Source organism: Phallusia mammillata, chromosome 6 (assembly GCF_965637545.1).
Source record: "Phallusia mammillata chromosome 6, kaPhaMamm4.hap1.1, whole genome shotgun sequence".
Classification (NCBI taxonomy): Eukaryota; Metazoa; Chordata; class Ascidiacea; order Phlebobranchia; family Ascidiidae; genus Phallusia; species Phallusia mammillata.
Genome location: NC_137257.1, coordinates 6731178 through 6754056, shown reverse-complemented (window position 1 = coordinate 6754056; position 22879 = coordinate 6731178). Strand labels below are relative to the sequence as shown.

Sequence of the window (22879 nt, the reverse complement as noted above, 5' to 3'; positions counted from 1 at the left end):
CAAGGGAATTTACAACTTACTACACCAAAGCTTCCCAACCTGTCATATAATGAAAACAATGTAAAGATAGTTATTGACCTAAACCACCTCTAAAACAAACACCAAACTGTTCTTACACAATTTTGTGGGTCAAATTATTAATATTCAATTTCTGAAAACAAAAAATGAAACTAAACAAAACAACTAGGACCTAGCCTACACTTTCTGGATCCATTTTTTGTAAACAGCAACATGCAACTTCCATCTGTAATAAAACGAGACAATAACATTTTGTCAATCATTCTCACAAACATAAACACAAGGAAACAAAGACACAAAACAATAATAATTCTATACTAGTTTGATAATAACCTTTTTCTTCCAGCCCAACTGCTATTTTTGCCCAAACGTTTTGCTTCAAATTGTCAGCATTGTAGTTGTTCTGACCACTCGTACAGCACGGGGTGTTCTGATACTATTTCTTTATTTTTCTGTGCACGAAACAATGCCAAAATTACTACAGCTTTGAAACTCTCCGGTTCGTTGTTTACCAACAACACAAAGACCCTGGACTCGAAATCGCAGTGACCTCTGCGATGACCGCGATTTTGTAGAGAACTGTTGAACTTTGCGTTTTTGTCGCTGGAGGGCGGAAATAACTTATTTTTTTGGCTGTGCGACAAAAATCGCGGGATGACACAACAGGGTATGATCACTCACATTGGACCATAGAATACTAAACATATAGAAGGCCAACTTCATTGTTTCACCATTGTGACGCGAATTTCGGTTCCGCTTGGACGAATCTTGGTCAGCGGTTGTTCGTTGCAACTTGCAAAATTTGCTGTCTGTTCTTTGTAGAACAGGGGTTCCCAACCTTTTTACAATCTCGTACCACTTGGACGCTCTGCACTGCCACGCCTACCACCATAGAGAACTAATGTGCTCTATGCATGGTACCACTTCTTGCAGCACAACTAATTTGTTCGAATCATATTTCATTCAACGCTATTTGAAGCTTAAGCTAAAAAACAGCAGATAATATCTATCAAGAGCAATCATTTGACATAATTAACGCCAACTGTGCCACAGCGTTGTACGGCTTTTTATAGCAAGGAGCAACTATGCTTTTGTTGACAATTGACATGACCTGTATTTTAAAGATCGTAATGATACGAAACAACAGGAAGTTACGTAACAATGACAATAGGCCTGGGGAATGTTGTTTTTCTGTAAACAAAACCAGATAAACAAAATATAAGGTTGTAAATCCAGGTTTATGTGAACAAAACGGAAGCTACTCACGTACCACCGGAAAAAGCTTCGCGTTGGGAACCCCTGTTGTAGAACTATTATGCTTTTCGGTGTAGCTTATACGAGTTTTATTTTTTAGTGATATTAGGTAAAACTAAATAAATTATGGCACCAACTCATTGTGCTGTACCTGGCTGTTCTGTCTCATACGAGCGTTGTGCGGCAATTGGCAGAAGAGTGTCTATTTTTACCGTTAAAAGACCGGAATTTGTGCGAAAAGAAGATGAAAAAAGACATCACTCAAATTTAACCAACTTTCTACTGTCAATGCGTGATGCAAAGGCAGGAGATTGCATCAAACAAATGCTACATAAAGAAACGTAAGTGATAAATTTTTGTTGAAGTGATTTAAAGTCGTTAAGGAAGTGTAGGCATGTGGAGTTTGTAGTTTATGTCTTGTGCAGTTAGAAAGTATTGTTTGCTTTCAGTGCTGGAATTTGCCAGGATCATTTTCAGGATGGTGACATATTGAGCAAGGGGAGAAAAGTTTTCAAAATTGGAGCTAGGCCATGCAAAAACTTGCCCAAAAATGTTTCTGTAGTAAATGAGCGCAAGGCGCCAGTTAAAAGACCACCTGCCAATCCGTCAGTTAGATATAAAAATATAGAAGATTTATTAAAGGCATCTGGAAAACTGTCTGAAGCAATGAAAGGGTGTTTTTGTTGTTTTACACTTCAGCAGTTTATTTCATTTTTCAGTGTCTTTGTATTTCATAGATTCTTGGATATTTTTTATAAGTGGAGAGGACAATTGTTTGCAGAATATAAGGAGGATAATGTTATCATACCAAAAATAAGGTTTTTACATGATTAGATGATGCCTTTTTATGCATTTGAGCATTAACACATCAATTGCTTTTTTAGGATAAAGTTTAACCAGTTCGCCAAAGTTGCAAATTTAGAATTAAACGGATGGCAGGTTCCAGCTACAAGTTTTAGAGTACTGGGCGACTAACAGTTTGAGACATTACACAGCATTTTAGGCATTAATCTGTTGCAAAAGTATGTACAAGTTTTATTTTACTATTATGATGTGTAGTTAATGCACAGGAGGCAAGCATGTGCAAGGGTATCGGAAAAGAAAAAAAAGGCAGCAAGTTGCACCCCATATTGGTATGGAATGCTAATAAAATATGTTTTTCACACATAATTCGGTCCCGGTCATGTGGTATCTTAGGTAATTTTTTTATATATATTTTTTTTTAAATTGATTGAATTTTAGCATTTTTATATTGCAGTGACTGATGGAAAACAAGTTTGCAAAAACTGTGAGACATTATTATTAAAGGATGGAAAGGAAATGGTTTGCATTGATGAAACCTTTCATCAACCAGTTAAGGTTTGTAAAATAATTTCTACTGGTGACTCTTTATTTGTGTTTGCTTTTACTATCAGGTAGTTTATGCACAAAACAACACGCATTTGAATGAGTGGCAAAAGTTGTGGTACCACCAGCAGATACAAAATGCAACTGTGTCTGCTTCAAATGGAAGAAGGTACCATCCTGACATCGTCCGCTGGGCGATTGAACTGTATGCACGTTCACCAGCAGCCTACCAGCACATATGCACAAGAAAGGTGGCAACGCTGCCTTCTGTCTCAACAATTAAAAACTACAGGTGTGATTTCTGTCAGAACACATCAAATGTTTTATTTATTTATTTTTTGTTTTGTCTCAGGAACTATATTGCTCCTAAACCAGGAATTAATTCAATGGCTGTAAAAGAGTTGGAACGGGTTCTGACCAAAGTCAATGTACTAGTGGGATATATTGCAGTGGATGAAATGAAAAGTAGTAGTAGATGGTTATAATACTGACCTTAAAAACATTTTAACATTTGCATGTTTTTAGTCCGCCAAAACCTAGTTATTCGGGAAGGTAAGCTGGTTGGGTTTACTGATCTTGGGCCCACAACTGTCAATAAAGATGAATTAGCAACACACATTTTAGGTATGTGGCTACCAAATACCGTACAACAGTATGTAAAAGTGCATCCTATTTTGTAGTTTTTTTATCTCCGATCTGTAAAGCGTGAGATATCTCTTCCTTTGGCTTGGTATCCAACCACAAAGACACCAGCGTTTCAACTTGCCCTTATTTTGGCACCTATTGCATGAATGTGAAGTTCGGGGTTTTCAAGTACATGCAGTTGTGGCTGATGGTTTTTCTGTGAACCGTCATTTTTTTAAGCTTGTTAGTGGAGCAAAGGATATTCCTTTGGACAAACCATTTACTGCTCCAAACCCCTATGCACCATTACGTCCCATATATCTTTGCTCTGACCCTTCACATTTATTAAAGGTATGAAAATACATTGGTGTTTAAATGCAAATACTGATTATATATTGACCCATTCTTTAGACTGCAAGAAATTCTCTGTATTCCTCAAGAGCAGGAGGAACAAAATTCATGAATATGTTGGGAAAAGACAGATTATGGACACATGTAGGAAAGCTGTATGACATTGAAAAATCATCAGCAATTTTGTGCAACATCAGACTAACAGCTGCTCATATTGAGCTTACTCCATTTAGTAAAGTATAAATAAATCCTATCTTTGAAGAATTATGTTTGTTGCTAAACTGTAATTGGAAGGTATTTTGTTTGGATGGTGAAACCTGTTGGTTTCCGCATTTAGTCACCTACCGTACTCAGTTTCTGTTAATGCAGTTTGTGTGTTTCTTTTTTTTAGAATGATGTTGACACAAACCACAAAGGAGAGCAAAAGCGACTTATGGCATTGGCCACACTACAGGGTTTAGTGTTTACCACCAGGAATTTAGTGGAATTGTGCAAAAGGCTGTTGCCAACATTTCCATACATTTGTTTAAATACCTTTACCCAAGATGTGTTGGAGGCATTTTTTGGAAATTTGGTATGGAACAATAAAATAAAGTTTTTTGCTGGGTCTCGAGTTTGACATATATTTATTGCTTTTAAAGCGTCAGATGGGAAGAAGATCGCACAACCCTGATGCTTCTGATGCTGCATATGGCATCCAGCATATTACCCAGCGCAAGATCATTAAAAAAACAAAAGGCAATGTCACTACACATGGTTTAAAAAATGCATGGACAACTGTGTGCTGTGATCCACTTCCTAAAAAGGCTAAACACCAGTCCTGATTGCTATTTTTAATAAATAAGACAACCTGTTGTTTTAAATTTGCTATTTAGGTGTGGTAGAATGTTACAAAAAGTCCTGACTTGTTTTTACTGTATATAACTAAAAACAATACATTACACAAAATAAAAAGCAAAGACTTTATTATACAGTCATCAGGGATGTACAACAATATACACAATTACTTCGTATTATTTAAAGATGACCGCAAAGTTGAACGCTGTTTGTGAACGTTAGGAACAAGTTTTTTGGTAAATCCATAGGACAGCACACGAATAAACAATTTAACAACATATGACAGTGGTGTATCAACAGAGTCTGCACTAGTTATTTCTTGTAATGGAGTTGTTCATCCACTAGGTGCCGCCACGTTCCTCCTATAGAGGCTTCGCGCGTCGTGCTTAACAATGGAAACAGTCACATTTTCTTGACGTTTTTTTAGGTTAAATACCACATGTTTCCCACAACTTAAGTTATTATTGTGAAACATATTTCAACTATTTTAAGAACTTGCAAAAATAAACGGAAAAAATACTAAAGAAAAAGAGTAATTACTTGATAATTTCGCGCATGTCATGCCAATTACACCTGTCCAGAAGGTAATTTGAAAAAATGTCTGGGTCATGTTTGTGAGAAAAATGGTTGTTAGTTTTGCTTTTAAAATATATTTATTATTGCAAATACAGATGTTTGTTGATAATTTACATGATTTGTACCATGTTCTTTTGTGTTAATTCATGCCTATTTAGTGACTAGCGATTAGCGAACAATCACTTGCTAGATCTGGTTCTTGAGGGCACTTGCTAGTATCTGATTCTTGAGTGTATTATTGCAGGAGTTGAGTTAAGCTATGTTATGATAATACAGTGAGTATCGGTCCAAACAACATGTAAATATACATCTATGACCCAAAGTCAACAAATGTTGACAATATATGGTATGTCGCTGTGAAGAATTCAATGCTCGAGGTGTTGATTTATCTACTTATAAGTCAGTATACTGATACATTTGTGCAGATCATAATTCCACACCTTTCTGTTGTTGTAGAGATATATAGGTTGTATTAAACAAGGAAAATTGTTAATTTGAAAGAGAAATAGGCAAAACCCAAAAAGAGGAGTTGATTGCACATGTCCTGTTTGGCTTCAACTTATGATGCTATAGTGGGACTTTCTGAGCAACCCATGGGAGAAAGTGTCAAAATTGGAATGCAGCATTTCAAAGAATTTGCTACAATAATTTTCTTGCTATTCTACTGCCAAAAAGTCTAATTGTAACAACTATAAAAGCATTGCATGCTTTTTATTGCCTACATATATATTTGGTGACTTTACATCAATATTTAAAACAGTATTTGTATAGTGTTTTGTTTGGTGCATTGCCAATAATTGCAAAATTCTTTGCAACCTGAGCTACATTGCAAGCATTTAAATTTTTATCAACAACGAAGTGTTTGTTTATTCCAAGTTAATATATATATATCATGCAATTCGTTGACATATTGTGGGTGTGTGTTTACAAATACAATGAATCAAAAGATCTTGTGAAATTATTTTTTTACCATTTTAGAATCTTTTGGTTCACATAGGATAGCAGCCTCTGGTGATTTACTACTTTGGAAGATGGTTATTTATTCAGTTAATTTGGCTGTCAATAATATAAATCTGATCTAAACAGAAAAAAATCTTAATTCTTTCTTTAGATGTGCCAAATAAGATACACATATCTTGGTAATATTTATTTTGTCAAACCGTGTTACGGTAAAGATCAGTTGATATATCTTTGAACTTAAACTGAAACATTATATTCATAGTTAAATTTTCAATTAAAAACAGGTAAAGTACTTGAAACTCACATTCAGTGTCATTCTGTATTGTTGCCATTTTTGAAAAAAAATACTGTCGAAAGTTACATCTTTAATTTGCTAGCTGTTAGCTGTCAAGCAACAATGCATTTGGATGCAAGCAATGGAATCATTTGCAACTGATGTTACTTCGTTGTAGCCTACTATTTACTGCCAATATGACATCTCTATTTGGTTGGTATAACACCCAGCCAGTACATTTCAAATTTCCTTCTTTTGACTTTCCTCCGAAAATGCTTTCCCAAGTGGAAATATAGAAGGATATATAGTTTCTTTGTCAAATCTTGCTTGCTTGATGTTGCGAATGTTTCAGTAACTTCAAGTCTTCATATTAGATGATTAAAGACCTTAAGTTTGGCCTCCAAAATGTATCTAATACAGTTTCTCTGTTAATTGCAATTTTATGTCACTTTTTGTAAAAGCAACTTCTTGTCAGGAAAAAGTTGTACTGTGCTCCTACATTCACAACCTGTACATACAACTATAATGACATTCCAATAATACTGTTATAGTACAAGTTTCCATAAAGGAATTGTTTAAAATCACGCACATGCAACAGAAAATAATTACATGATGGGATGATGCTTCATCTACCCTGCAGTGGTTTGCGGGAAGAACTCACTGAATTTTAGCTGAAATACGTATATTGAACCTGCAGTTTATACAAACTTATCTTAGATAACGAGAATAATAGTCCATTTATTCGTAACATACATTTAGACCACAAAAATTCACCCCAAACACCTGCGAAGCTTGCCGATATATGTTTTTTGCTATTGTCTCCAGCGTAAACCAACGCATTGTATGGCCGGAAGGTGCTGTCACCTAGCGGAATTTTTGATTCGGCTGAACAACCCCATTGTTTCATATAATTCAAAAAGGTTACACTGCACAAAACTTAGTTTGTTAGTTTTTCAAAGTTAATAGTGGCTTTTGCTACATTCTCTGCTAAATTTTAAATAAACACATTGCAAAAGAAACATAAAATTTTCAGACGGTTTTTTAAGACACCCAAGTTTACACTCTATCAGTTTTATTAAACTACCTTCGTTTGGAATGCAATTTGAACAAAGCTCATGTAATACCTGTGTTTCTGTGGGAATTTTTTTAGCACACTTCTTTATTGTGTAGTGTAACCAGCCAAAAATTCAATGGTATTATTTTCATTTTCGTCGATTTTTCCAATATGTTCCTCCTCTACAGTAAGTGATTTACTTAAAATTTCTTCCAAGACGTCCAACAAGCGTTTTGAAGCCGGATTGGCGGCTTCGCACGCAAACAAAGCAAGCATTTAAACACAGTTTCGGATACTGCGCGATCACATAATTTGGGTCACCATGTTTCGTATAATGAGCTAAAATATCTTGCACTGTACTTTCTCCGTCCTTCGACAAGCAAAACTTTTGTGTTAGTCGTGCAACATCTGCTTCAAACTGAGAATTTGGGACCTGTTCTGCAGCTGGTTCTTCATAACAGTCACTTTCTTCCCATTCCGAAATCAACTTATCTATAATGTCTTGGGGAAGACCGGATGGATTTAAAGCATAAGACATGCTGTATAACGCGTAATATTCAAACAGTTATAATGTTCAGCGGTACAAAATGCCAACAAACTGACTACAAAACAAGGCCGCCAATGCGTTTGATCAAGGTTTGATGAAGCGTGACGAGAACAATGGGTTTGTTTCAGTTGGCCTTCTATATGTTTAGTATTCTATGATTGGACATACGGACACTTACTTAGCTTCATACCATTTTCGCACATGTTCTTTTCCATGCTTTATGATTTCATTAATAGTATCAAGTTCCTTTTCACATGTTCTCAACGCACAAACAAATTTCGTTTTCATTTAGCTTACCACATATGAAGACATTGATGATTGCAATACAAAAGGACATGTCCAAAATACGGAAATTGAGGTCTAAAAGACGGGAGAGACGGGGTTACGGGAAAAGTGCCAAACTTAAAGACGGGAGAGGCGGGACTACGGGAAAGCGCATATTCCAGTGCTCTTCAACCGGTGTGCACGGTGCACCCTAGGGTGCATCAAGATATGCATGGGGTGCCCCAGTACAAAAGGTATACAAGGGTGCATCACAAAGTTTTAATGAACTAAGCCAGTGTTTCTTAACCTGGGCACTACCGCCCCTTAGAGGTGGTGCTTACTTATGTTAAGAAGGTGTAACTATATTTTTATGCCGTAAAACGTCCAAATCTGGATCTTACCTCTAACATAGGGTTGCCAAACGTCAGGATTTTTCCTGACATGTCAGGGAATTTAGTGTTTAAATCTGCGTCAGGGAGAAATGTTAAAATGTACTTAAAAGTCAGGAATTTAAGAAAAAAAACATAACATACTATGAAATTAATGTACCAACGAAGAAAGTTTCTAATAGTTAGCTACAACCGCATCTATGCCAGGAAACGTAAAGAGGTAAACTGACGGCGCGCAGGTTAACGTACATGTTACTGCGGTTTTGCAGTGTGTGCGCGGGCGTAACAATACCTTTGTTACTAGTTGACGGACAGTACGCGTTAAATCCACAAATAAAAATCCACGTTTCAAGAAAACACAGCATTCGATGCTACGTGGGAACGTGGGAAATTTCATTTGCTTTAACTTTGTACCTAATATGTAAGGAACTACCTAACAACAAAAAGTCGAATGTCGTGAGACATAAAAACGTTTTTTTCAGTGGGATTTTATTTCAATTTTAAAAAAGGTCTTTGTGGCTCCCGTTGTTAGTTTATTTCTGTGTAAAATTGGTCCGAATGGTTTTTAGAGTGGTCAAAGTTGGAGACCCCTGATATATGTGCTTATTGTTTTAAGGATAGAGTAGTAAGCTTAGCCTAATAAACTTAACTAAACGGAAGCCTACATACAAAGTTAATTGACGTATCAGAGCACCGTATCTAACGTTTTCTCGTGTCGCCGTCCGTGTGGCTTCCGAATATTCAAAATTTATTCCGGAATAGATGTGTTTGGATCGCAAAAATGGTTAATGCATCAGTTCTCAAAAAGGGATCCGCAGTCCTTAAGGGCAGTGGGCGGCAACCACTGGTCCGCGGCCCGTGAGGAGTTTGTTACCCGGCCGCATAAAACTTGCCCAGCAAGGTTCATTTTGAATCAAAGTTGTAATAAATGTCATTAGTTTTCAGTACTGATTAGTGGTTCTTTAAGGCCGGTCCGTGATATAAAATTTTAGTTTCAAACCGGTCCGCAGTGCAAAAAAGGTTGCCGACCCCTGCTTTAGGGTATTTTGCGGGGACCGCGAAAAGGTGGAAGTAATTACATATTTCTATTTGGCGTCAGTTTGTGCAACTGAATAAGTTTAAATCAAAGTGAAAGTGAGGATCGACCGTCTCTATATAGGCTTTATTGCATGACAACCAACTAAAATGCGATTGTTCGCGCACAATTGTAATGCTTTTGTCTTGTCTGTGATGTCACATTCAGGCTTGCGGACCGCGAGCCCTCGAAATAATGGCAAAGGAACCGTTTAGAAAAAATAACGAAAATGTTTGAGAAAAACTGGGTTAACGTAACCGAGATAAATTTTGTCAGGGATTGTGTATCATAAAATATGGCAACCCTACTCTAACATGGAACTATTTTGAACTTTATTTTGTTCCCGACAGAACTCATTAACCATTCACAATACGACTAAAGTTACTAAATACTTTTTAAGGTCGAAACAAAAGCCTTGTGACGACTGTCATTAATTAGCGCTTGGAGGTGAAAAATGTGATGTAAGAGTTGATTAAGTGACATGGCGGTTGAGTGCTAAAAAATAGCCTAAATTGAAAGTATTAAAAATCAAACTTAATCAAAGATCCGATCTATTATTTTGTACTGAAAATCACATGATTGATATCATTAGCTCTAAAAAGTATTGTATGGTTACAAAGCCTATAGGCTAATCAAAGTAACGTGGGTCAAAATTTCAATATAATTCAGCTAATTTCCCCTAATTTAGAACCATGAATTCTTTGTTTGTTACCACGTGGGTGCATTAATCCGTCTATAATTATTGCATCCTTTATTATAATGCGGTTTCTTACTAATAATTGCATTTTACATATCACCTGCTTTAATATACATGTTTTATTTAGTTTAGTCAAATATTTCAATTGGAAAACTCTATTATAATGTGCATTAACTTTCCCTTTGTTGTCACACTTAAGTTATATGAAGTGGATTTTTAATGGGTCTATAATTATTGCGTCCTGTTGTGTAATTTAAAGCATAAAGCACATTTTTCCCAAAGATTTTTTGTTTAATATTTCAGTATTACCCTTTCCACATTATTATGACAAATATACTATTAATGTTATACAGTATACAACAGGGGTGGTCAAACTTCGGCTACCGAGCCGCATGCACCTCTTCGAGTCTTTGATTGCGGCTCTTTACTGTTACACATGTATTTCCCCATCTTGCCGAGTTGTTTTACCTGATTATAAAACAATGCATGCTGATTCGGTATGACGCCTTTAATGGGCCTGGCGTACTGTGATTTGCATTCTACCATGTATTAAAAGGTCGAGCATGAAGCAGGTCTGGCCACCCTTGGTATATAACGAAAACTATATTTTGTTTGTTTCAGAGTACACACATAGTTTATTGATTATTCAATGCAATTCCAATTTAGTTGCTATTACTTTTGATCAGCCACCCCTAAGATGAGTAACCAAAAGCGAAAGTGTCGCCATTACACAAGTGAATACATTAAATATGGTGTTATTCCTTCTGTGAATAATGAACAGTTACCAATGTGTTTAATATGTGAGAAAACTTTCACAAATGAAGCAATGAAACCTTCGAGAATGATTGATCATTTGAAGGTAAAGCATCCAGAAAAAGCAAACAAGGATGTAGCATACTTTCGTGATCTGAAGGAAAAATTTGGAAAGCGTTGCATCATTGGAAAACTGTTCAAATCATACGGAAATGAAGTTGAGAAAGGACTTGTTCCTTCCCACAAAATTTCAAAGCTCATTGCTAAATGCGGAAAATCGCACACTATTGGTGAAGAAACTCTTATTATACCAGCAGTGAAAGAAACAATCAGTACCATGATGCCCACTCAAAATGAGTTCAGTGTCTTCTAGAATTGATCAAATGGCAAATGACATTGAAAGTAAACTTTGAACTCAAAACAGCACAGTTTTCTTCACAGCTTGACGAGACAACACAACGCGACAATGAAGCTTTGTTAATGGCATATGTGCGCTATCCAAATACCAGTCATGAAGTTATTGAGGAGTATTTGTTTGCTAAGCAATTAGAGGTTGACACTAAAGGTTCAACGGTTTATGGGGCAGTTAAACAATTCTTTAAGTAGAAAGGAATTCCACTTTCAAATATTATTGCATGTGCAACTGATGGAGCGCCGTTCAATGGTAGGACGCCATCGCGGGTTTATAGCACATTTGAAAAGAGAAGTTCCAGGCAACTTTACAATCCACTGTGTGATTCACAGACAGCATTTAGCTGCAAAGCATCTTAGTGACAGGTTGCATAGCACCCTTCAAGCTGTTATCAAAGCTCATTCATTAAATGCCCGCATATTTCGCCAACTTTGTCATGAAAATGAAGAAGATTTTGAACGGCTGTTGTTACATACAGAAGTCCGAAGGCTTTCGAAAGGTAACTGTCTACGACGTTTTTTTGACCTCTGTGGTTCTGTTTAGTGATGCACCGAACCCGACTAAAAAGGTTCGGGCCGAAACCGAATATTCGGCCATGAGGCCGAATAATTTCGGCCGAATCAGGCCGAATCTAAAATCCCCTTTCTTATGGATGTTTTCAACTAAACCTTGCGTTGTTGATGCGAGAGAACTCAATTTTGACAAACTAAAATCACTTTCACAATGTATAAGCTTTAGTAAACATCTAATATTTTGCAGACAACGTGGCTCGTATTTTATAGATACAACAAATAGTTAGTTCCTGATGTTTCGTTTTGGAGAAAATGAAATTTAAGGCCTAAATTCAATGCAATAAGAAAGTTCGGTTTCGGCCGAATTTTTAAAAAAGTTCGGGCCGAAACCGAAACATTGGAAAACAGCGGATTCGGCCGAAATGTTTCGGCCAACCGAAACTTCGGTGCATCACTAGTTCTGTTATTGATTTCTTTGAATTCAAATTACTGGATGAGACAGTGAGTACAGATTTGGAAAGCAGAAGAGCAGATGTTGCCTATTTCTCTGATATTTTTAACAAATTAAATGAGGTCAACATCAAACTGCATGGGACTAAAGCAAAGGGAATAATAATGGCATTTATTAGCAAACTAGAATTCTACAAAAACTGTTTACTAAGGCAGTGGTCTTCAACCTTTTTTAAAGGCGATCCCAATTTAAAAGAAAATTAAATCAGCATTAACATGCGACCCCATTTTTTCCGATAGTGAAAAAATGTTTCAAGTAATGCCAAAACAGAAACTATTTTCATGTAAATATGCCCGCCTAATTTTCAAGTAGAGCATTCAGTGTGCAGTATTACGCTCAAATGATAGAACCCACAAGTTTCATTTAATTTGGCCAACCTAATTCGCGTTAAAGCTCGCCATTTGGCAGAAATAAGTAAATTTATGTACTTTCCCCTGAACCCGCTGTATTATTTGAGACACAGTATGTCATTCAAGGGGTTCTATCGCGTAACAATGGGTTGGACAACTTGTGTTTTATATGGATTGTTGCATCACAATGTTTAGATTGTGACACGAAGTACCAAGCTGTACTGCAAAACATTAGCAGAGGTTACGAACTATAGAACAAAAAAGTATCATTTTTTGGTAATAAATTTAAGCGACCCCATAAAAAGTTTAGGCGACCCCACTTGGGGTCGCGACCCACAGGTTGAAGACCACTGTACTAAAGGCAGACTTAGATCAGTTTCCTAGCTTAAAAGCACTGCAGGAAAACCAAACCGATGATTCATGGTTGTCAGACACTGAGATCTAGACTGCTATTCCTCTCATCTTCAAGCACTGAAAGAAGATTTGTTGATTAGATTTAAAGATATCAAAGAATTGAAAATACCAGAGTGGGTTGTAAATCCATTCCAGACGGATGTAAACAATGCTGATCCAAATCTAGTTGAAAAACTAATAAACTTGCAAAATGACTTAGAAGAAAAAATGTTGTTCCAGCAGATTGGCTATGAAGCTTTCTGGCCAAAGGAACAAGATAAGTATCCTCATCTTTGGAAAAAAACTAAATTTTTACTGTTGGCATTTCCTTCATCATATCTGGTAGAGAAGGGATTCAGTATGGTCGTGCAACTCTTAACCAAACAGAGAAATAGATTGCAAATATGTAAAAGGGGGGATCTGAGGCTTTGTTTATCAAATATTGAACCGGATATTTTTAAGTAGGCGAATTCTCGCCAGGCCCAAGGTAGTCATTAATTACATTTTTCCTGCGTGTTTTTATTCTATATTTTTTATTTATGGATGTATTTCTTTAAGTAAATTTATCACATTCTGAGAATGTAAGTTTTAATTTTCTAATTGCACAAGACTACAACGAGAATCCGATGCAACTTCACTGTATCACATTTAATCTTTAGTACAACACTCACTTTATGGTGGGCGCCAGGCGCTGGAAAAAAAGGTTAAGAACCACTTAACCAATTAAGCTTATTAAAATTTGACTTTCAGGATATTAGAAAAAATATGTCGATTTCAACTGATGTATAAATGATGCTCTGTACTTTCAGTGCAATTGGAGAATATCTACATCAAAAGACGTTTTGAGTGCGGATTGGCGTTAATTTACGTCAAAAGTTTTAGATCAAAAATACGGCTGCAGCTCCGCTCGGTTTACTTGACATAATGATTTTTTACATCGCTTTTTTACCTCAGTTTATATTTTAAGAAAACGGGGTGCATGAGTTCGTTTACTAAAAGACGGGATTGGGTGAACGTTCACACGCAGTTCCTATAGCGTTAGACGGGGGACTGCGGAAAAGCGTTTGTTAGACATGACTAAAAGACGGAACTGGGTGAAAGTTCACATATAGTTGCCTACACTGTTAAAAAAATTTACTGTTAAAACTTCTGGCAGCTTTTTGTAGATTTTACTGCAGAATCCCAAGTAAATATATACGTGCATTCCCTTGTATTTTTGTTTTGTTTTACATGTCTGTTCACGTAATTTTTACATAACCTGGCCAGTAAAATTCACTGAATAATCTGCTGTTAAATCTGCAGGGAAAAGTCCTGGCAGTTTTTTTTACTGACAAGTTTGTCAATTCTACTGCATTGCAATACAACACGCTTTCAAGAACTGTGTTTTATTGTTGCAAAAATCCAGAGCATTATTGCGTGTATGTCTGTATAATGTTGGTTAATTGCAAAACTTTTGGATGTATCCCACAATTTTTTCTTTTTTTTGAAGTTTTGCTTCCGGGTGCATTGATTTCCACAAAAAATACCTATACATACAAAAAAACATAACAGTCAGTATAATTTTAATTGAATAAACAATAGATTTTACACATAAAATCAAACTATGCAATGTTTTTTTTTTCAATGAACATAAAAAATTATAACTAAAAACCTAATAAATCACAAACACATCAAAACCTGTGGTTAAAACCAACATGCCTTAGGGTAAAAAAAACACTACCTGACCCAACAAACTTTTAGCTTTTGTACTTAATGTTTTGTACCCAAACAAAAGAACATAAACATAGTCCACACTTACCTTTGCATGAACTCCAAAGTTGCCAATGCACTTTTTGGATACTCAATATTGAATATGAAGTAGGTGGCAATACAGCATGACAATGCAAGAAACAGGTCACTGCAAGAAGTTACTATGGTTTTTTCAACAATGACCTAAAAATTTTGGCTATGGCTGGCATGTCCCCTAGAATAAAAATGTTTTTACTTAAAACATACACATAAGAATGTATATTGCAAACTCAGCAATTGCTATAACATAAGGAGTAGTTTCGTTTTCCTTTATAATAGTGCTTAACTGATACTCATCCTAGACACAAAGTGCAATTTTGTTAGAAGTGAACTGTGCATTGTCATCAAAAAATGCAGCACTTACCTTGAAACGGTCTTGCCTTCTTCCTTAAAAAAAAGCAGCCAGAAAGGACTTTGCATCGTTATTTTCAAATTGGGAGCATTGGTGCTTAATGGATTTTAGCACTGTTTCCACATTTGGTCGAGCATTTAATTTCAGTGACCTGAAGCAAGATTCAACAAATTAGATGAGAAACCAAAAGTGCAATTCCACTGTGCTCACCTATACACCTCCATGCTGCGATGAGCAATGGTTGATGGCAGATGTTCTATGTTTTCTTTTTCCAATAGCTTCCCAAAATGGGAAAGTAAAAACTCGGCCTCTGTCAGAAATGGCCATTGTGTCAGCACCATTTGGACAGGGGAGTTTTTATTAATTAATTCCCGCATGAAGTAAGTTTGCTTCATGAGATTTTTGGTATGTTGCATATCCCATTCAGATTTTGCTTTTTTAAACTCTTGCAATAACCAATTTTGCAAAGAAGTTTGGTTTTGGGTTTTGTTTGTAACCAACCAATTTTTGACACCATAAGGAGTTTTCAAAATTTTACTTGCAGAACTTTGGACATCAGATAAATGCTGCAGTTTCCTTTTTTTGCGTATCACATTTTCCCATCTGTAGTACAGCTGGTTTGCAATTGAGTTGTGGCCATCACCCATAGGAATGCCTCCAATAACATCTCTGAATGATTTTGGATATTTGGAAACAACCAAATACGCAACGCGCTCAAGGTTTTTTCTTCCTGGCCTCTCCGTAAACTGAAATGTTTGCACAAATGTCAACAAATACACATGTGGAAAAAACTAAACTGCGCTACTGTTTGGACTGCATGAAAAGTAGATTTATTTTGTATCATTTGTAATGTTTTTACCTGCATAACTTTATCAATTATTACATGAATAAGTTCTTTTCTCAAAATGGCATTGGGTACTCTATTTTCTTGAAGAACATTCATTAAAGCCCCGGAACATTTTTCCCAAGGTACTCTGTACTCATGTATCCACTGAACACCATCATTTATGATGCTGTCATTGTCAGTATCCGAGGTCAGCAGTGGTCAATATTTTTCAAATCAATATTTAATCATTAAACAAATTATATTTACGAAGCATTTTTACTTACCCTGATTCACCATGGAAGTTTTAAGCAATTTTCTTGCTTGCACCAGTGTAAACTGGACAAGTAAATCATCCAGTTTCAAATGCTGAAAATCATCAGTGGTAATAACACCCAGGTTGCTTAAATGGTTCAAACATAATTTAAGTTTTGTTTCATTGGTTACCAGTTCTGGCAAAAGTATTCCTCCATTTTCTGTTAGAAACAACAGTTTAAAACCCTAAACATATCAAATGTTGACTAAACACTCATAACTCCAATGTTGTACACAGTTATAGGAATTCTCAAAAACAAACTATCAATACAAACACATAATAAATCAAAACGTTGAGAATGTTCCAATTTGTAAACACCATAATGTGGATAAGCATGAGCAATTTGTTTAATTATAACAAAATGAATTTGACTGCCAATCATGAACAAGCAACGTATTTTTCCAACATGCAAATCACCGTCTACTTCACACAAAACAATGTACATTCCCACTTTATACTCAATTGACCTAATTTTCACTGAAGAAATAAATATGCACCTTGAAACATCAAATCCATTATGTGCAATAGCAGCTAATAAAACGTGTGAATACTGTGGTTTTTTTGTTCCAAGCACAATATCTGAGGAAAACAATGGTTTTTCCAGCAAACATGCTTGCAAAAGTTGATGACTGTGTCTTACTAAACGCTTAAAATATGAATGCTTACTTTCAAAGCGTAGTGTAGAGGTATAAGCAATAGGCCCGAATTGCAAAAATGGCCCAGGGATAGTGTTGCATGTAATGGTGTTTGGGGCGCAAAGCATAGGCGCCCACTTGCTAAAATCGGCGGGGAGGCAGAATTTTATAACTCGGTAAAGACGAAAATATTTTCAGCCTGGACGTCACCTAACGTTGCAAGTTACACCCTTTGCAGTGTTTCTGTACTTGTATACAATAACATTAGCAGCTGATGCCGACCCAACTATACAGTAATACATTTTTTCTTTCCCCGCAACAATTATTGCAAAGCATGTTTTATTTTTCCGCAACAAGCCAATATAATAATCTTTTCTTACGTTTCTAGGTCGTTTGGTTGGTTTCAAAATTGCATGTAACGCATTTACGTTTGGTAATTCAAAGTAAAGCCCGCGAAGGTATTTGTTCTAAATATATACCTTGGAAAACAACGAGTTAACCGTTGAAAGTTAATTTGCTACGAAAGTGTTCCCACAACAACATGTGGTCTTAAGTTTACCTAGTTTTACACTTCACAGGACGCACAAAAATGATCCAAAAACAGTTTGTTACATCACATACAAGACTTAAAGTATCAATGCTTTCGTTACTGTGCGTATACAGGTGCCTTTCTTTGTTAATTGTGATGACAGAAATGAGTTAGGAATTTATGTCACATAATTTTATTGTTTGACAGTAGCGCTATCTCTTAACAATATTGTAGCTCCTGCTGGTCCCACAAAACCGCTTTGTAGACCACAATTGCGAAACGGCGCTGCGTTTGTGCTTGTAAGCTATGTGGTCATCTAATGTCATTTTCATGTTATGCGGCTCACCCTGAAAAAAACTAAAAGCTACCCCCTTTGTAAACGATGTCAATTTGTGTCGATGTTGCTGACCGAGTTTTAGCAAACACTTCTTGCATGTTTTTATCCAATGGCTCATTGCATATAACCAGGGTTGCCATCGACATGGAACTCGAAATATGGACACACGAACAATTGGACTTTCATATCAAACGAAATAAACGTTTTGAACAAATCTTTGCATTTATTCGAGCCTTGACATACCACATGTCATATTTTTTGCCACAATCTGTTCCAACTCCTTGTTCGTAGAAAACACGTAGTGCATCTCACGACAGCCCAGGTCTAGGTTTACTTTTAGCAGGGATTTGACTTGTAATTGTTAAAAATAAGACAAAATAAGGACTCGTCAAACACGAGGACAGTTCTTAGAAATAGGGACAAAAACTTTTTCTAAGACATTGCCCTTTAAAATAAGGACAAATCTTAGAAATAAGGACGGTATGGCAACCCTGCATGTAACACTTCAAGTATACGTTTGTGACGTAACAATATCGGTTGTTTGAACATTTTTCAGAAAGGTTTGTCTGTTCAAACGAGACAGTCTTTGACTGTGCAGTAGTACAGAGTTACTACAAAACTGTATGTGCATAAATTAACGCAAAACTTTTTATGACGTAATCAGCGACACAGATAAGTGGGCGCCAGTGGCGCAAAGGGATGGTTGAAAACAACGTAGAACGCATTTCCAAATATTCAGAAATTACAACATTTAAATGCAAAATGTATTGTTTTGTAATGAATGACAAAGTACATTTTTAATAATCATGCGCATGGTTAAAAGAAGCTGCCAAACATTGTCATCTGTATCTTTTATACAAGACAAAATTAAAAGAGGAAAAATCCTTAAAAAACATAAATTTTGACTTGCATTGCCTGGAAGTATTTTTGCCCTGCATCCAAATACTGGTGGTCGTGAGAGTAAATCATGTGTACCAAATGGAAATGATTGCAACTGGAAGTTTAAATAATCCATTGTAAACCACTTTTGTTTGATGAAATAATTTAGGTACAACATCATGTCATACTGAAAACTGCCTTCGAAGAGATCATGTGCGAGGCAAGGTGGCAGCCTTGTAGCGAACACTGGGATTGACACCTGATCTCACTCGCACTAAATTCGAGGGACTTGAACGTACTGTCCTGGCAGATAGTAAAGGGGTCCATGTCTCTCCGTTTCTTGCTGTGTGTTGGGATGTTACTAAACATTCATTATCATTTTCATCCTCTGATGAAGAACTGCTTTCACTACACAACTCCTCTTTCATCAGTGTCGGAATCTTCATGAAGATTCTTAAAACTTCTGCTGCAGTGTATCTACAACTGAATTTATGCGATGACATCTTATCTACGTTCTAACTGCACCCTATCTGCAAATAGTCTTTTAGCAGCAAAGTATAACAAGGTTGTATATTATATTCTACTTGGATAAAGTGGGTCTATGACGTCATAAACTTCACGTAAATGCTATATGAGTATGTACATGAGATGTACAAACACGTTTTTATGAAAACATGGTTTCTCCCTAGTTTTATACCACCGCATTCACGTTAACAAGAAAGAGTATACAACAGTTTTCCGCTTAAAGGGCCCCGGCAGCGGCGATGTGACTTTTTCTACATTTTAGCCATTTAGAATTGCCATAATTCAGGGAATCCGAATCACTAATTTTTTTTGTCCTATGATTTGTCGTTTTCGAGATATTCAATCAAACAATGAGCTCTCGAGCGACACCTTGGTTTAAAATGCAGCAGCGATTGTTACGTCACCTCGTACCAACTTCTAACAATGGCGTTGGTCAGCTGTTGTTTTTGTTGCTTGTTTTACCTTTGATGCGTACATTTTTTTACTGTTTACAATTGATAAAATTAACGTAGACACTTAGTTGACAGTTAAGGAATATATAACAACTGTTTTCTTAAAAAGGTAGGTGTTTTGTTGTTAACAAAAGGTATTTTTCACGTAACAGTATTATTGTAGGTGTTCGTGTTTATGTACTAACTGTGTGGTAATGGAGAGAAAATCATGCGTTTGTTGCCATGAAATTAGTAAGTGCAACAGCAGTTAGCCAAGTTCAACGAATATTCTGAGTCAAATCTGCTTTGTATAAATGCACATCCTGGATTCGAATATATGTCTCAACGTGTATGCATTAGAAGCAGCATATTAACGATTTAAACGTCAATTCGGAAATCATGATGAGGGTAACACCCGTCACGAGTAAGTTTTACTGTACCAACTACTAACATGCAATATGCCACCAGCAACCTTTATGTATTCAGGCTTTACAGATAAACTGCCTACAGAAAATTTGTTGAATGGTGCTGGGGAAGGCTTCAGAGTTACGTTGACTGACAGCCACTTGTCAACTATAAGTTGTGAATTCCCGTGTGACGTTGCTGCACAACAATACATGTGGTTGTATATGCTTTTCACCCAAGGTCCCAACTCTTTGCAATAGGATTTGTTAGAAAGTGCTGTCAGTTTCTTTTGGATTTCTAAATTCAAAACCATAAACACAAATATACTGGTGTATGCTCATCTTTTATTTTCATCATACTTGTAGCTACATGCCAAACATAATGTTTTGTTTCTGACGATTCTTCACTAATGTATTTAATGATTTGTGTATGCCTGTCAGTCACAAAGGCTTTAATAAACAATCCTTTGCTTGTGATGCTTTCAATGCATCCCAAGAATCCTTCTTTTTCCATAGCATTGTTGTTTGCCACTTCATTGCCCTAGAAAATATTATGAAATTACCATCTGAATACCTGAACAAGGTTAATAGCAACAATTTTATTGTTGCAAAGATCCATCATTGTGTATGTACCAAATTTAGCTGAGTGTCCAGGGAAATCTGCAGTTAATTTACTTCTGGTACACCATTTACGAATTCCTGACTTTCCACTTATTTGCAACAGAGAGCAGTACAATCTTGAGCCTCAGTCACAATTGAAACAATTTTTTTCTGGTGGGTACTCTGGCACCTTGACATTTCGGGCAATATTTTAAGAGGTGAAGAAGTTTTCTTTTACACACAATGTATTTTGGTTCATAGCTTAGATTGGGTGGTTCCCTACATGAAAATGTATTGATATTATCACACCTTTTTTTTTTCATAACCACACTTTTTTGTTATTACCAAATAAATGGCATGACAATAAACTAAATTAGTATAACATAATGGTAATATTGGAGACTATAATGTTAAATGAGATTATGTCAGAAAAAAATTAACTAAAGCATACCATATGCTGTGTGACTACTTTTCTTGCAGCTGCTCTCATTGCCATTTCTTGCTGAAGAAGAATGTTCTCATAAATCCATGCAATGGCATTTGGCTTTAACACCACAACTTTGCCATACCCCTGTCATAATCCAATTTATTTGTGAAATATTCATCTGTGAAATGTAGGCTACAAAGAACACTGCATTTTGTTGGTCCCTTCCACGTTCTCTTTACGTTAACAAATTTAATCCAAGCTTACCGCAATCGCTTTATACTTGGAAAGCGAAAAAGTGTGATATTGCTGGCCTTTTGATTTCCTCTCGAATAGCAACCATACACAGAACACACTGCAGGCATTTTTGCACACTTGAGTATAAAAATTAAAGCAATTAAACACCAAAATACCTAAACTGACTAACGTAATTGGCGTCGCAAAATGTTATACAACCACCAACAACTAACAAGCTCCAAACCAAGTTGGTACGAGGTGACGTCACATGACGTTTGAGCTAAGTGACAAAGTATCCGCAAGGTGTCAGTGTTTTTAGATTTAAAACGTAAATATTTAACTAGTAACTTCGATTTTTGTGGTTTTAAACCTGGAATCGTGTTTATAAAAATACGACAAACAACATATTAAAAAATAATTTTCCGGTGCCGGGGCTCTTTAAAATGTTATGGTGTTGATTTTGACACCACGGCCGTTGAAGGTAAAACAGATTGTGAAAAAAAATTCGGAAACACAGTGTTTTCAAAAAAAGTTAGACACACTCTTCAATCAAAGTTAGGAAGCTACTGAAAGTTTTATATTGAAGCAACTGTATTTACTAGCAAAAAATACAGATCGAAATTCAAAAGGTGTCGATTTCGACACCACGGCCGTTCTAGTGTTAAGGCTAACGTTGCAATTATAAATATTGTTTGTTCGAGTTCAGTTTAGTAACCCTTTTGTATTGATCCAAATTACCTAATTACCTTTAGTTTTTGCTTTAGGTTGATTTGCAACTTACCAGCACGCAAGTTATTTGGAAAGTTTTACTTTTCGTGAAATTGAAGAAGCGTTTTTAAGTTTGGATGACAGTGACTTTGCATCAGTCACAGCACAAACAAAGTTTAATATAAACGTGTCTGACTAGGAAGCAACGGCTATCTATGTTCAGGCCAAAAATGCTCTTGCCCGTATAACCGAAGATGAGCTACCAACTTCTGGATTTATAAGGACACTGATTTCATCATTCAAAAGAGACCAAAACCGTGACCAATTATATAAAAGATATCCATCACTTTGCATGAATGCATCGCTGCACCTTCTTCCACAGAACCAAGCAGCACAACTATTGATCAAGTTGTTTGATGTTATTGCATTACATTGTGCAGCTTCACCAGATTTGGAAAAAGCCCATGGGCAGGAAGAAATGATAGAGACATAAAAAATAGGTAGTTTTCTTGACAAAATTATTATTTATCTGTTTGTCTGATTTGCAGAGATTCTGGAATACGTATCTGGGTATTTGATAAGAAAAGCAACAAAAAAATTTTCCCATCAAACACCAATATTGAACAGTTTATGTGAGGACCATGCCACTACTCATTATGTTACTTTAGTTGAAAAAAATATGAATCATTGCTT

The 22879-nt window shown here is 36.1% G+C and overlaps 2 protein-coding genes, 3 long non-coding RNA genes and 2 pseudogenes across 6 annotated transcripts; 5 read left to right on the top strand and 2 right to left on the bottom strand.

The window, feature by feature from the left end:
- Positions 1 to 1350: 1350 nt before the first annotated feature.
- On the top strand, positions 1351 to 2677 carry LOC145234052 (uncharacterized). Its single transcript, XR_013861260.1, has 2 exons — positions 1351 to 1613; positions 2531 to 2677. It is a non-coding gene; the product is annotated as an uncharacterized LOC145234052 (long non-coding RNA).
- Positions 2667 to 3280, top strand: LOC145234138 (uncharacterized; the record flags this gene model as incomplete). Its single annotated transcript, XM_080098909.1, has 2 exons — positions 2667 to 2911; positions 2972 to 3280. Coding segments are annotated over 2 exons (378 nt in total), but the record flags the coding sequence as incomplete, so codon positions are not given.
- Positions 3135 to 4418, top strand: LOC145234137 (uncharacterized; annotated as a pseudogene).
- Positions 4419 to 6776: 2358 nt separating this feature from the next.
- LOC145234705 (uncharacterized) lies at positions 6777 to 8022 on the bottom strand (annotated as a pseudogene).
- A 2942-nt stretch (positions 8023 to 10964) lies between these two features.
- Positions 10965 to 11393, top strand: LOC145234135 (protein FAM200B-like). Its single transcript, XM_080098908.1, has one exon. It carries the CDS (start codon positions 10965 to 10967, stop codon positions 11391 to 11393), a length of 429 nt encoding a protein of 142 aa, XP_079955034.1.
- Positions 11394 to 16692: 5299 nt separating this feature from the next.
- Positions 16693 to 20725, top strand: LOC145233667 (uncharacterized). 2 transcript variants are annotated; one of them, XR_013861154.1, is made up of 3 exons: positions 19014 to 19943; positions 19998 to 20237; positions 20300 to 20725. It is a non-coding gene; the product is annotated as an uncharacterized LOC145233667 (long non-coding RNA). The 2 variants fall into 2 exon arrangements; XR_013861153.1 differs by having other exon boundaries at positions 16693 to 20237.
- LOC145233668 (uncharacterized) lies at positions 20543 to 22820 on the bottom strand. The gene is made up of 2 exons (XR_013861155.1): positions 21269 to 22820; positions 20543 to 20758 (listed from the first exon to the last, which is right to left on the bottom strand). It is a non-coding gene; the product is annotated as an uncharacterized LOC145233668 (long non-coding RNA).
- Between the last annotated feature and the right edge of the window lie 59 nt (positions 22821 to 22879).